At 39.4% G+C, this 14,133-nt stretch overlaps 1 protein-coding gene across 1 annotated transcript in view; it reads left to right on the top strand.

Moving 5' to 3' along the window:
- Positions 1-14,133, top strand: part of Pard3b (par-3 family cell polarity regulator beta) — a 993,468-nt gene that overhangs the window by 484,297 nt on the left and 495,038 nt on the right. Inside the window, exon 5 of the mRNA XM_028891309.2 lies at positions 6,498-6,586. Coding sequence (XP_028747142.1) covers positions 6,498-6,586 — 89 coding nt within the window. The remainder of the gene's footprint in view (positions 1-6,497; positions 6,587-14,133) is intronic.

The raw sequence follows: 14,133 nt of genomic DNA, 5'->3' as shown, positions 1-14,133 counted from the left end.
GGAAACATTTATTTAAATGACTTCTATGTGTGTTTGCTCAGCTGAAGCTCACTTGTCTTGCTACATCACACAGCCTCACCATGTACTTAGCAAAGACATTTTTTAATTGGAATGAATCAGAACAATCTCTCCCCCTTTTACAGACAATGAAATGGGGCGGCGGTGTTCTGTCTGCTCCCTACCTAAATCAGCTCTGGTGCTTGGGTTGGAACTCTGCTTCTGCCGAACCCAGAGCTGCATCCCACTACTACAGTCTTTCTGTTGTAGTGACTAGCCCGCCTTGTCAACTTGTGTGGATTTTGAATCACCTAGGAGACACACCTCTGGAAATGTCTGAGAAGCATGACCAGAGGTGTGCCTCTCAGGTGATTCAAATCCAGTCAAGTTGACAATCCAGGCTAGTCATCATAATAGGTATGGCTAGTATGTTTGCGTTCAGTTGCAAATCTAAATTTTAGAAGGCAACGGTCCAAATTACTGTTGTTTTATCCTTGACTTCACCTTGGACAAGTCTTGATCCTTTTACTCTTGAGTGTGTTCATGTATAAAACTGAAATAAGAACGCCAAGAAAGCCACCCAGGGTTGTAGTGAATAGATATCTAATTACTTGTGAAACATTTTGATGTCTTTGAAAGACAGCCCAAGTGTTCCTAAGACTCAGCTGCGGTTTCTTCTAGTGGCTTTAAAAAGTGGTAGAATCTGTGGTGGGAGCTACAGCTTAGTGGGAGAGCACTTGTCTAACTAGCCCACATTCTTTAAGCACTCGCCATTATACGCAAAGAGCCTACAAAGGAGATTCAAGAGTCCTGAAACATGGTTTTGTCATTACTACAGCAAGTAAGAGCAGAGAGTCCTTTTACCATCTGGGCCTGTTTTCCTGAGTGTACACTTTATAGTCACTGACTATGGGTGACTGGAGCAGGCTGGCACCATTCTTTCTTGGGTTAGTTAATATTGTTTATGGTTTTGCCAACAGAAGTTAGACCCACACTTCCGCTGCCAGGCAATGTTCTAAAGCTCCTATGTGTTTTCTACCTTGCCAGAGTGGCAACAACAGAAACCTGTTAACAAAATCTCTCAGACTCTGTTGTCCCAACTCTAGGGTGGAGCCTAGAAATGTGCATTTTTTAGAAGGCTTTGGATGGTTCTGATACATGTTAGAGTTTACAAGTTACAATAGAATAAAGGAGAAAAAATGTTACTTAGTTGACGAATAATTTAACATTTAAAATGTTTTCTTAATTTCTAGATGCATAGTTATAAAATCCAGTAGTATGAAGGTAGGAAATTCCAGGCCTGTTGAGTTGCTAAGACTGAAACATTTAGGGGGGGGGGGCGTTTCATAAAGCCAACAGAGACTTCCCCGGCAAGGCGCTGCCTGCAGCATGAAGAGCATGCATTAGGTAGAGTTTGAAGAACAGTTCCTGACTACTGAAATGCATGTTAATTCCAAATGTGTGCATAGCAAATACAGTTTGTTTTTACTTTAGCAGGATATTTTTGTTCTAAAAAGTAAAAACAAATATTCTGAAATTATGCCCAGAATTTTAATCTTAAAATTTACATTATGTTTATGTATGAGCACCAGGCACATAGCCTCCCGTTCAAATCTTTTCTGTATAAATGTTGCTCTTACTCTCATTCGAAAATTCATGTGTGATTTCAAAAGAAACTTGTAGCTGGCTTTTCCGAATGCAAATCTTCTCTTAAAATGCACTGGAGGTTTTGAAACATAACTCAATTGTAGGTCAAATTTTATGGGCAAATAGTTAAAAATATGGGGTGGGGGGCAACAAGGCTATGTATCCTCCACCTGTAAGTCATGGAGAAGTGTCTATGGGTAGAGAAACTTGCTATAGCTCTCATCTTAGAAATGAGAAACCAAGCTATAAAACTGTTTAGCAGTTACAGCCAACCAGGGAACACAGTGAGAGTTTGGGTAGGTTTTTCTTCCAGCATTTTCCGCCCTCACCATAAGTGAGATGCCTGTCTTAATGGCACTCCATAATGAACCCTGTACTCTCTCCTGGATGGATCCAGCAACTTGTACAAGCTGTGAACTACAGAGCAGCAGCCTGGTGCTGACACTGTGATGACCCCTGAAGAGAAGGATGCCCTCCAGGTGCCTGGCCCCTCTCTGGCAGTCTGTGAGCTCTTGCTGTCGTTAGCACCAGTGGTAACGAAATGTAAACACCTTTACTTTCCAGCTGCTGCTAATTGGTTTGGGAATATTTGTGTAAGTGTTGATTTTAAAGCTAAAAATAGCAGTGCTGTTTAAATCCAAGGCGTTCTGGCTGTCATTAATGCTCCCACGATCCTGAAAGTGTTGCTAAAAACGTTCACTCTTTTTAAAATGTAGTAATTAAGCTTGTCTTTTTGTGAAGGCCACATATACGTTGCTCTGATGTGGTCAAAGCTGTGACCGATATACTTAGAGTAGCTGGGCATGGTGGCCTGTTCACCATTGCTTGGAAAGAGAAGCACGTAATGTGGGACAAACAAGACAGGCTTTACACCACCACCCTCTTTACATTCTAGGCAGCTCATCTTAACCCACGAGTTTAATGCAGCATTAAAAATAGAAATCGCCATCACTTTATTTTCGAAATTAAATATGGACCCTCCAAAGCATTGTGTTTCTATTTCTAGAGGCAAGTTTCAGGATTTTTAAATCACATAATTAATATTTCTCCAACCTGAAGCTTAAGGACTATGGTGGCTGTTTAGCACCCATTATGTCGACCTTTTAGTTAATCGGAGTTATTTTGGTCCCTCTCCTTCCAAATTTAAAAGTCAAGATTTTACAGATTTTTCTCCAAGTTATTTAAATGAGCTATGAGGGGGAAAATTCTCATTTTCATTTTTAGATAGGTGTGAGTTCGTGCCTCTTCGTTTCAACATGTAATGGATTGAAAGAAAAGCTGAAGTGTGCTTTAATCATTCTGTGTCGATAATTTTGAAGTTTGAGGGGAAAGTGATTTCTTAAACCTGGTAAGAGACAGCTGTCTTTGTCTTAAGATTTCAAGCACTGCAATGCTAGAGCTGTCAGAGCCCATCGGGCTCCATGTCTTTGTGGGGTGCCTCCAGCACCTGCCTTCTTCCCTCATCCCAGAGGAGACTAACTAAAGGATTCTGATGTTGCAATATACAGGAGTGATTTTGGCAAGTGACAATCACTGTCCGTTAGCTGAGATGATATACTGTAGTTTCTGCCTCTTTATGGTGGTTGTAGCAAGGCAAAGAGGGTTTTGATGCTACTTTTAAAATAGTGGAACTGCTATCTAAGCCATAAAGCTTGTGGATGTGCTTGCAAAGGACACCATCATTTGAGCAGGGAGGAAACTTACTGAATGGGAAAAAAAAAAATTATCGTGTGTGTGTGTGTGTGTGTGTGTGTGTGTGTGTGTGTGTGTGTGTGTATGACATAGGATTAGTATCTAGAATATACAAAGAACTAGAAAAGCCTGAACATCATGAAAACAACCCAACTTAAAAACAGTTTCTAGAATTAAGCAGAGAAATTTCAAAAGATGAAACACGAATGACTGAGAAACACTTAAAACTATTCAACAACCTTAGCTATCAAGAAAATGAAAGTTGAAAACACTTGGAGATTTCGTCTTACCCCAGTCCGAATGGCCGAGATTAATACAACAAATCACAGCTCATACTGGGGGGAATATGGAGAAAGGAGAACATTTATTCATTGTCAGTGGGAGGGCAACCTGGTACAACCACTACGACATTCACTAGAGAAGTTCCTCAGAAACCTGAAAATAGAGCTACCACAATATTCAGCTATATATGCAACTCTTGAACATAGGCCGAAAGTACTCTGCATTTACTTGTTTATCCATTGTTGCTCTGTTCATAATAGCCAGAAGTCAGAACCAGTCTAGATGTCCATCAACTGATGAATAGATAATGAAAATATGGTACATTTACACACAGGCATATCATTCATGCATTAAGATAAATGTAATTCTCAGATTAAATGGACAACAATAAAAACAATCGTCCTGAAAGAGGTAACCCAGACCCAGAAAGACAACCATTGCTTATTGTCTCTTATATGTAAATGTTAGCTTTGAAGATTTAGATATGTATTTTATTTTATTTTTAATGATTTGTGTTTGTGAATGTGGGAATGTGCGTGCATGAGGCACGAGTCCAGGTGCACACGAGCAGTATCGGTTCCCCGGAGCAAGAGGCTAGGCAGTTGTAAGCCATCTGACAGGGGTGCGGGGAATTTACCCCAGATCTCTACAAGAGCAGCAAGCACTCTTCACTGCTGAGCATGCCTCCAGCACAAAGTGTGTGCTCTTTATGTGTGCAGTTGTTGACATGATTACTCTCAAAATGTAGGCAGCTCAGAATCCCCCTTGATCAGAGTATCACACTGCAATTGGCCCTGTGTTCATTTCAAATTGTAATTGACATTCCAAATTTATAGCACATCAAGTATAGTGTTGATGTAAATTAAAGCTTTACTTGTCATATAACTAAAACTAGATGGAAAACTTCTTAATCTCCAATAAGTTAATTAGACAGAAAGTATATTCTTTCCCTGCCATAGTTAGAGATCAATAAGAAAGTTCCACATGGGAGAGAGAGAAAACAAACAAGTTATAGAGCTGAAACTGTACACTAAATATGGTTTTCTTTGGCATTCTGGTGATATATATGTATATATATATATATAATTATATAATTAGAGATAGAACTGAAAGGAATAATTGTTTTAATTAACTGCCACTGTTAAATATTTCTGGATTTGAGTGATGTTTATCATTAAGATGGCACCATGATGTATAGATTAAATATGCTCTCCATCAAATACTCAGTGTAGGAGGAAACTGACAGACGTTCTGGATCTAAAACTGTTGTAGACATGTAAGATGTAAGGCCCAGAATATTGAGCCAGCATGAAAAAACAAAACAAATCTGGAAGAACTACACATCATGATTCCAAGCTTTAATGCAAATCTAAGGTAGTCAGGACTGTCTGGGGCTGGCATGAGGATGGTCATAGTTAAATGAACAGAATTCAAAAACCAGACTAGTAATCATGTGATTCTTCACATCTGCAGCATCAAGGTGATAGGCACACCAGCTAGAAGACTGTAGCTTCCGTTCTTCAGACATCTGGTTTCCAACCTCATCCTAGAACCTCCACATCCCCACTTCTCAGAAACTAGAAGAAATAATGCATTTTTTAATCCATAAAGTTTTGGGATAGTTTCTTATATAGCTTTTAAAAAACAGTATAGAAGGTTCTGGCTGATGTCTCTGAGAACACACTCTTACAGACAGATAAAAAGCTAATGACCTGGGCATAAATGTGCTTATCAAATACCCTGATATGCATAATCATCATAGGTTCAAGGATTCTGATAAATCTTTCTATCTAAGTATTTTTTTAACCTTCCCAATCTTGCCCTGTTTTTTTCTGTATGAAATTATCAAGCCCTTCCTGAATATAATATGGACATTAAAACTTCAGATATTTCTTTTTAAAGATGCTTTATCTTAAACTGTTAAGGGTTCTTTAACAGCAGAGACTGTTCTTCCTTTTACTTATCTATATGGAGACTAGAACATTGAATTAAGAAAAATGTCTTTCACAAAAACACAAAGATCTGTTTGAAATATTGCTATCCATTTAAAATGAGAGACTTTTTTAAAAAAATTAGTTTAGGGAGCTAGAGATATGGCTTAGAAGTTAAGCACACTTTTTGCTCTTGCAGAGGATCTGGGTTTGATTCCCAGCACCCACTTGGTGGCTCTCAATCATCCATACCTCCAGTTCCAAGGGATCCAATGCCATATTCTGACCTCTGTGAGCAACAAACACATACGTGATTCACATACAAACATGGAAGCACAAAAAATAAATTGAATAAATCTAATAACTAAATGTTAAAACAATCAAAAGTTGGGCATGGTCACAGTGCATGACTCGAATCCCATTATTTAGGAGGCAGAGGTCTCTGAGTTCAAGGTCAGCCTGATCGATAGAATGAGTTTCAGGACAGCCAGGTAACAAACATTTTTCCATACATTTGCTTCTGTCCATATATTTGCTTTTTTCATACATTGCATTGTGCTAAGTGCAAGCACATAGAGGTCATTAAAACTCATTTCTCACCACTTAGCACTGGAGACTACTTTTAGTAATTTTTTTTTCAAACTGGTTTAAAATACAATCCCCAAACCCAAGGCTGAGTAGCAGGAAGTGAAGCGATACATTTCGCAGCTTTTAACATGCTGTCTTGTGCAAATGGCCCATTTGAGCATTTCAGACACCAAACAGGAGAGGAGCAGCGCACTCCAAAAGTACTGAGAAGATTAACACCTGTTTCCAGTCTAAAAAAAAAATAGGAGCAAAGTGTCTACATCCAGAGTGAAGCTATTTCCTCACTCAGTTGAAATGATGTGTTCAAAGCTTCAATTCTGTATGTGCAGCATCTACAGCCTTGACTTTGCTTCATTCCAGAATTCCACCCAGAACTGGGAAAACAGAGAAGTTATGAATGGTGAACACACAGAGCTGCTATCACCGCACAGAACGAAGGATACACTGAGGTATTGTCTTTATGCAAAGAGAATGTCCTTATTTATTTAAGTTTGGCATTATTTCATTTAATAGATTTTAATTGTTCTGATTTTGCAGGAAATACCAAGAAAAGTAGAACTGTTTAACGAAGCACATTTCAATTCAAACATCAATCACTTATTCTTTTCTCTTGTTTTCTACATAAGATATGAGAACCTTCCTGAAAACCACATATGTACAAATAATCCTAGAGGCTTCCAATGCTCTCTACATCAGGACTTTGTTGGTTTCTTTTTCATTTCTTATACATTTTATTACATCGTGTTCTCTTTCACTCTTCTCCCTATAGACCCTCCCAATTCATCTTCTTCCAACTTCCTATATGCCCCCCAATTAATAGGCTCCTCCCCTTCAATAATTATTGACACATACACATATGTATATGTATATACAAATATGTAAACACACCAAGCTGAGCCCATTTTTTTTTCTGTCTGTGTATGGTTTCAAGGCTAACTACTCTGTAATGAACAACCAATGAGGACTCTCATTTTTTGGAGAAGCCAATTCTCCTCTCTTAGCAGTCAAAAGCTGCTTGTAGTTCCTCATCTACTGATATTGCCACTTGTTACCGTCTTGTGTTTGCAGCCATTTCTGGGGGGGGCGGTTTACAGTAGACTTCTTGATAGTCTGCCCCCACAATCCTTCTGCCCTCTGTCCGTTGATGTCCCCTGAGTCACAGATGGACTGTGCTGCAGATGTATGCATTGAGTCTTGCTCCCCTCCGTTTAATCTCTGCGTTCTCTGCAGTTGTGGCTCTCAGCAACAGTCTCCATTTGCTATACAGAGAAGCTTCTTTGGTGAGAGGGTGGTAGTTACACTCATTTGTGAGCATAAGAATAAGATCTCGAATACAGTTAGAAATTAAGCTGGTCTAGCAAAGTGGCCGATGAACTCTCTTCCAAGGCCCATGACGTCACTACCCCACCTCCCCCGGGAAGCTGGCTAGGTTTCCAGTGCCAGGCCTGATTTCCCTCCTGGGCAACCAGGATTTTTCAATTGCTTTTTCTTGTCATTGCCCTGCAGTTTATAGAGCTCTCCAGAGTTCCTTGTGTTGGAGGGGTTTGCTTTGCCTCTAGCTCTGTAAGTAGCTGCTGTGGTTGTGTTTACACAGTCTTACAGTATTTTACTTGATGCTTGTGAGATGGCTCCAGCATTGTTCCTATTATTAATGAAAGTAGATCTTTATGTGAAGTCAACTAGTACTCTTCTTAGCACTGATCTCTGAGTCTACAGCCTTAGTCACTGCCTGGATACAAACCATATCTCCCTACTAATTCATCTCCCCTTGCCTTAGTGTCTGGTCTATAAGAGAAATAATAGGGTAGAAGAGTGTTTGCCTAACATGCATGAAGCTCTGGGTTCAATCAATCCCCAGGACGACATAAGTCAAGGGTGGTGGCTCACATCCATAGTCCCAACACTTCACATGAGAGGTGGAACTAGGAGATTCAGAAGTGCAGCATTAGCCTCCACTACACAGTTGAGTTCAAGTCTAGCCTCAAAAACAATAAAATAAAACCTCTTCAGAATGTTGTTATTAGGATTTTTATATTACTGTTTATAACTTTATTATTTAATAACATATATAAAATGCTTTGAACAAGGTCAGAGCGAGCCTTGTATTTGATTCTGTTGCTACTATTATTTTCTTTGTTGCATGTTTATTATTCCCTGTACAAAATGCTTGGGGCCAGAAGCATTTCAGATTTTAAAGTATTTTTTTAATTTTGGAATATTTGTGAAGACAGTAATGGTTGAATATGCCAAATTAAAAAAAAATTAAAAAAAAAAAACAAGACCCTGCAAAGTCCCAATCACTTGGAGCATCACATCAGTGTTCAAAGGCTTTAGATTATGAAGCATTTTGGATTTGGAGATTTGTAGACTAAGGAGGATCACCTTGTACGGTTTCCATTAGTGTCATTATTTTCAGGAAGTTGGGAGAGGAAAAGGTTGGTGGAGATATGGGATGGCTGGAGTGGAGAAATGGGGATGGATATGATCATATTACACTATATCAATGTATGATATTCTAAAGAATAAAATAAAATATGCTCAGAGAAGAGGCTAAGAACAATCTTTACGGTGTAGCACGTTCAGCTGCCGGGGCAAGCTTGCAGATTAGACTTGTTTTAGGTGGCACAGGTCCTAGGAAACACTTAGAGCTAGAAGCCACTTGAGGCTGTTACTGTGTCGGCATCCTCACGGGGAAGGGAAGCCCTGACAGACCGCAGAGCTTGGCAGAAAAGTAGGACTTCGGGCTCACTTCCTCGAAGGTAGCACAGAAGCTAAGTAAATAGTTTGTAGAGTCCATGTCAAAATGACCTACACCTGTTACATGCCCACAGCCATTACTTCAGCCTTCCTCACAGCCAGCTAAGCTATTGCAATAACTCACCATCTCCGCTCACCAATGTGAATCCCTTCTTACTCTCTAATTGAGTCTATGCATAAGAACTGAGTAAGATGTTCTAAATTGCACTCGTTAGCAATTCTTTCAAAACCTTGAATTAGATAAGGTCTAGGTTTGAACACTGGCTTTGTACTTTGCTACCTATGTATTATTGGACTAATTACTGAACATCTTTAAAATATTTCCTTCATATGGAAAATGACTTTTATGATCACATAGATTCTGGGAAGATTAATTAAGGTACATTACAGGCAGCTGACTTAGTACATTGCTAAATGAAAGGCTGAATAATTACTAATTGCTATTGCAAGTGTCCTCGTCATTATTACACACATTATAGTTCATTGTAACTCTGTATTATCCCAAACAAGACTGAATCCTCAAAAGCATTTCTGCCACCCCATACAACTCTTAGAATATAAAAGGAACATATTTGTTAAATGATTGACTGAATGGATAAAACAAATTGTTCAATGAATCATCAGCATAGCTATGAATTTAAAAGCTGGCAAAAAGATGTTCTCTAAATAGACTTATAATATGTGTGTCCCAGGAATCCTCAGTCCTCGGGCTTTGATCATAAAATACAATGAAGTAAAGGGCTTCACTTGAGTAATTTCCCTCAAATACTGAGAGCATCTCTTTTAACAGCAATCAGTATGTTCAGAAGACCTTCCCTTCCTTCTGATTGCCTTGACATTTTGGACCTCACCTTGTTGCTCAGCTTCCCTTCCCCAAGGTTCACCTCTCTAGATTTGCCCATTTCTCCAACGTGTTTTCTTCTGCCTTCTTTGTCCATGAAAGCCATCCAAAAGACAAGTGATTTACAGAGCCCAACTCAAGATATCTTGATGTCGCCCTGGCGATTTCATGCTTCATTCCTAAGTAAATGTTACACCTATATTCCCTGGACACAAGATTGTTGAAACAATTCACTGATTGGTCTCAAATACCAAACCCTCCCTCATCTTTTATCTTTTTAGTTGTTCCTGCATATAACTACCTGGTAATTCCTTTTAAAACACAGTTATTATCACAGTCTTCCTCATTACCAATATCTTCAGCGCCTGTTTTCTATAAAATTAATTATGAGCCTTTCTCTGGGAATTTGCCCAAGTAGCTCTACACGTGGTTGCTAATAAACCCCTTGTCCCTGCCACAACACCTTCTCTGGGCTCTTAACCAAGCAGCTATAGACATGAGATGTTGCTAAGACAACACCACCACCCCCCAAAACAAACAAATACCACTACCTGTTCTGATGTCTGTCCCAGGACCTGCCTAAGCAACCCGGTATATGGCTGCCAATGCTAAGACCACCCTCACCCCATCCCATCGCCTGCCCGGGAACCTTGCTCAAGAAGTTGTACATGAGCAGTTAAGACCTTAGTGCTTCCCAGTAGCTGCTGAAGTAGAATCACCCTAACATCCCCACTTATGAAAGACTGGGAACATATCCTGCTTGATCCAAAACTAGCTGAGTTAGGCTAACGGCAAAATCAGAACCAAATTCTCATTCAACAAAGGTAAGCTGGAAACTCATATCAAAAGATACAGCCAACAATTTAACCCTAGGCACCAGGTTCCAGTGGGAAAACATAAGCAGGATCAAAGATCATCAATCCTGTAGCAATGGTCCCAAAGGTGAACAACTTAGACAAATCTCAAGACCAGAATTTAAAATATTTATTTTTATTCACATGTATGCACATGTGTCTGTGTATGTATATAGAAGAAAATTTACCAAAAGTAAGGAAAGGGGTGGCTATAGAGGAACAAGAGGCACAAAGAACACTAAATAGACAGGACAAGGGATCGGGAAAACTTCCCATCTCATATTATAATTAGAACACTAGATATACAGAATTACAACAACAGAAGTAACAACAACAAGAAGACATTGAAAGCTGTAAAAGAGAAGTCACGGGTCACTTATAAAGGCAATTCCTTTAGACTGCTAGCTGACTTCTCAATGGAATGTCAATATCCAGAAGAACTTGAGCAATGTAGAATTCCTAAATAACTGTAGATGCTAACATAGACAACTATGCCTGGCCAAACTATCTGCCATAGTTGAAGGAGAAAGAAACCCTTTCTTTGGCATAAACAGATAAAAGGAAGTTGTGTCCACCAAAACCAGCCCTATTGGAAAGAACACAATGAACTGAAGAGAAGGTTAAGCACAGCCAAGAGGCTACTAAAAGAAATCAAAGGACACTCCTGGAACTGTTATACAGCAAAGACCTAGGAAAGCTACCTACAAAGCCATGCAATTATAACAGTCAACACATATCATTCAGTAACTTTAAATGTTAATGTCCTCACCTCCCTGTCAAAACTCATAGGTTAGCAGATTGGCTTAACAAATGGTATCCATCACTTTGTTGTCTGCACGAAGCATACATTTACCTTCAAGAACAGACATTTGTCCTCCAGTGAAGGAACACACATCAAGCCAATGGAACCAGCAAACAAGCAAGTATGGTATTCTACCATCTGACTACATAGACCAAACCAAAACTAATAGTAAGAGATAAATATCATTTCATACTGATCAAGGAAACCACCCACCCAAAGTCCATGACAGTTCTAAATACAAATGCACCAACCCCAGGTGAACCCAATTCCATAAAATACACACTACTAGGCATTAAAGCCCAGATTAGTCCTAAGACAGTAATGATAGATGACTTCAATACCCAACTTTCACCAATCCATAGGTCACCCAGACAAAAAGTAAATAGAGAAACATCAGCGTCAAATGGCTTAGCAGATCAAATGAACCTAACAGATATCTAAAGAATATTCTACCCACACACCGCAGGACGCTCAGTCTTCTTCTCAATGTCTATCTAGAAAAGACCACATATTGGAGCAGGAAGCAAAATATCAGCAAATAAGGGATTATTGAAATAATTCCTTGTATCTTCTGACCTCCTTTCTTCCTATTCTTCTGTTCCCTCCATCTCTAACATTAGATGTGTCCACACATCTCTAACAATAAATGTGTCCCCAGCCATTTTGCTTCAGCATCTCAGTGCCGTGTCCCATCCACCTGCCCTCTTCATCATCTCTCCTTTTCTGGTGGAAAACCCTTTTGTCCATCAGGGTGCCTCCTCAGGGCCACCTCCCTAAGGAAGAATTTCCTGAGCTCAGCCAAGTCTTTCCATCCTGTGCTATCTCCTTCTGATTTACGTGATTAGGCTCCTGTGTTTCGAAACTTCCATGCCAAAGGATTTCAGGACTCCTGCTGCAGGTCCCAATTTGCCTCCAGATTCTACTTTATATAAATGGTGTGATCCTGGACATGCTTCCACTACCTGTGCATTAGCTTGTTCTAAAGTGGAAGTGATATAATGTGTGTATGTTTTTTGATGACTGCACAGTGTAACCCTCAGAAGCCAACTGTCACTTTACCTGCTGAATAACGCTCTGTACTGATCTAGACTGCTTCTTCTACTACAAGCTGATCAACCATAATCTGAGAGTTTAAAAACCCCAATTCTCTAAATTTCAAAACTTTTTCCATGCTGATTGGATGGCTAAGTAAAAAATTCCCCACTTCATCTTATACACAATGTTATTAAAAATTGTAGAAAATTACCTTGAACTATGAGTAAGGTGTGTATGAAACCTAAATTAATTTGTTGTTTCAACCTGGGTCCCATCCCCTCTCTATATATCTATGGATGAATATTCTGAACTCTAAAAACTCAGAGATCTGAAGCCCTTCTGAAGTCAAGCATTCACATGCAGGACACTCATGTTATCTTATTGCCCTTTCTCACTATTATTATCTTTTCCAGCACTGTCTAATTACTTATGTCTCACATACCTTATAGTTTTGGGTTTTTTTTTCTTGTTTATTTGATTTTTCTTTTACAGAACTCTCCCATAGCAATGGCTGAGTTTATAATAATTAAATTAAAATAATAGAATTCAAACAGATTTGTTAATATAAGTCCTACCACCAAACTAGGAGAATTCCAATCGATGCATTTATAGCCACTGGATGTTTCTACAGGGAGCAGAGTTCAGGCTCATCAGCAAACCCTTACTTTAGGCTTTCCTCTGAGTCCATCCTATTTGCATTAGATACAATGGGTCTGTGGCTTAGTCCCTAAAGACACAAACACATCTTGTGACCGTTTGTTAAAACTTTTCTTTTTCCCTCTCCATTGAGCCAGTATAGTGAAGGAGTATATCCTTTCAGCTTATGGTGTTTTAAGTCTTACCAATAAAATTGGTGAGATTAAAAAAAGAAGAAAATTATAATGGATTGTTCCTTTAAAGACCGTAAATTTGTTTGTTCCCTTAGAAAGTGCTAAAAATCAAACTAGGTATGATGACATAGTCCTGTAATCCAGAGGCTGAGGCAGGAAGACCATGCATTTTGCGTTCAAGGCCAGCCTGGGCTACAAAGTGAAAAATCAGTCTCAAAAAGGGAGAATGAAATTCTTATCATCATAGAAATGGCAAAAAGTTATCAATCCCTTTATACATGTCAGATATGTATGTGTGATGTGTATGAGTTGTTTTCTCTTTCAAATTAACATCTCTGCTGGGAGTATCCCAAATCCCAATGACCTCATTACAGAAATGAGGATACTGAGGCTTGGCATCTTGGTTTAAATAACTCAGACAGATACTGGACTCACAGTCACCCTTGGGAGAAAAATTGTCCTCTGTCCTTAATCCTTTCTCTTCAATTGAGAGGCTGAAGACTGTTGAGTACTGTTAGTGGAAATCCTGTCCATTTGTCTCGGGATGAAGGAACAGACCTACAGACATCTACAGCACACATTGCATCATCAGCCTGAAGCTTCAGTTCCTCTTTGTCAATAGAAACCAGTTGAAGCGCTTCGTGTCTAGGTTTTACAGGATAACTGTCTATAATGACAGTCTCATCTTTATCCACCGAGCTGCAGCTCTGTCCATAGTTCTGTCCAGAGCTCTGAGACTGGCAATGGCTGGTCCAGTGAGTGTGGAGTCAGCTCTGTCACAAGGACCTTAAGGAGTTTAGCCTGCTTAGCATTGTTGACCTAATGTTTGTAGGCATCTCCCAGAATAACTACTTTGATCTGAGGGAACTCTAACCAC

The sequence above is a fragment of the Peromyscus leucopus genome, chromosome 13 (assembly GCF_004664715.2).
Source record: "Peromyscus leucopus breed LL Stock chromosome 13, UCI_PerLeu_2.1, whole genome shotgun sequence".
NCBI lineage: Eukaryota > Metazoa > Chordata > Mammalia > Rodentia > Cricetidae > Peromyscus > Peromyscus leucopus.
This window is presented reverse-complemented; position numbering and strand designations above follow the sequence as displayed.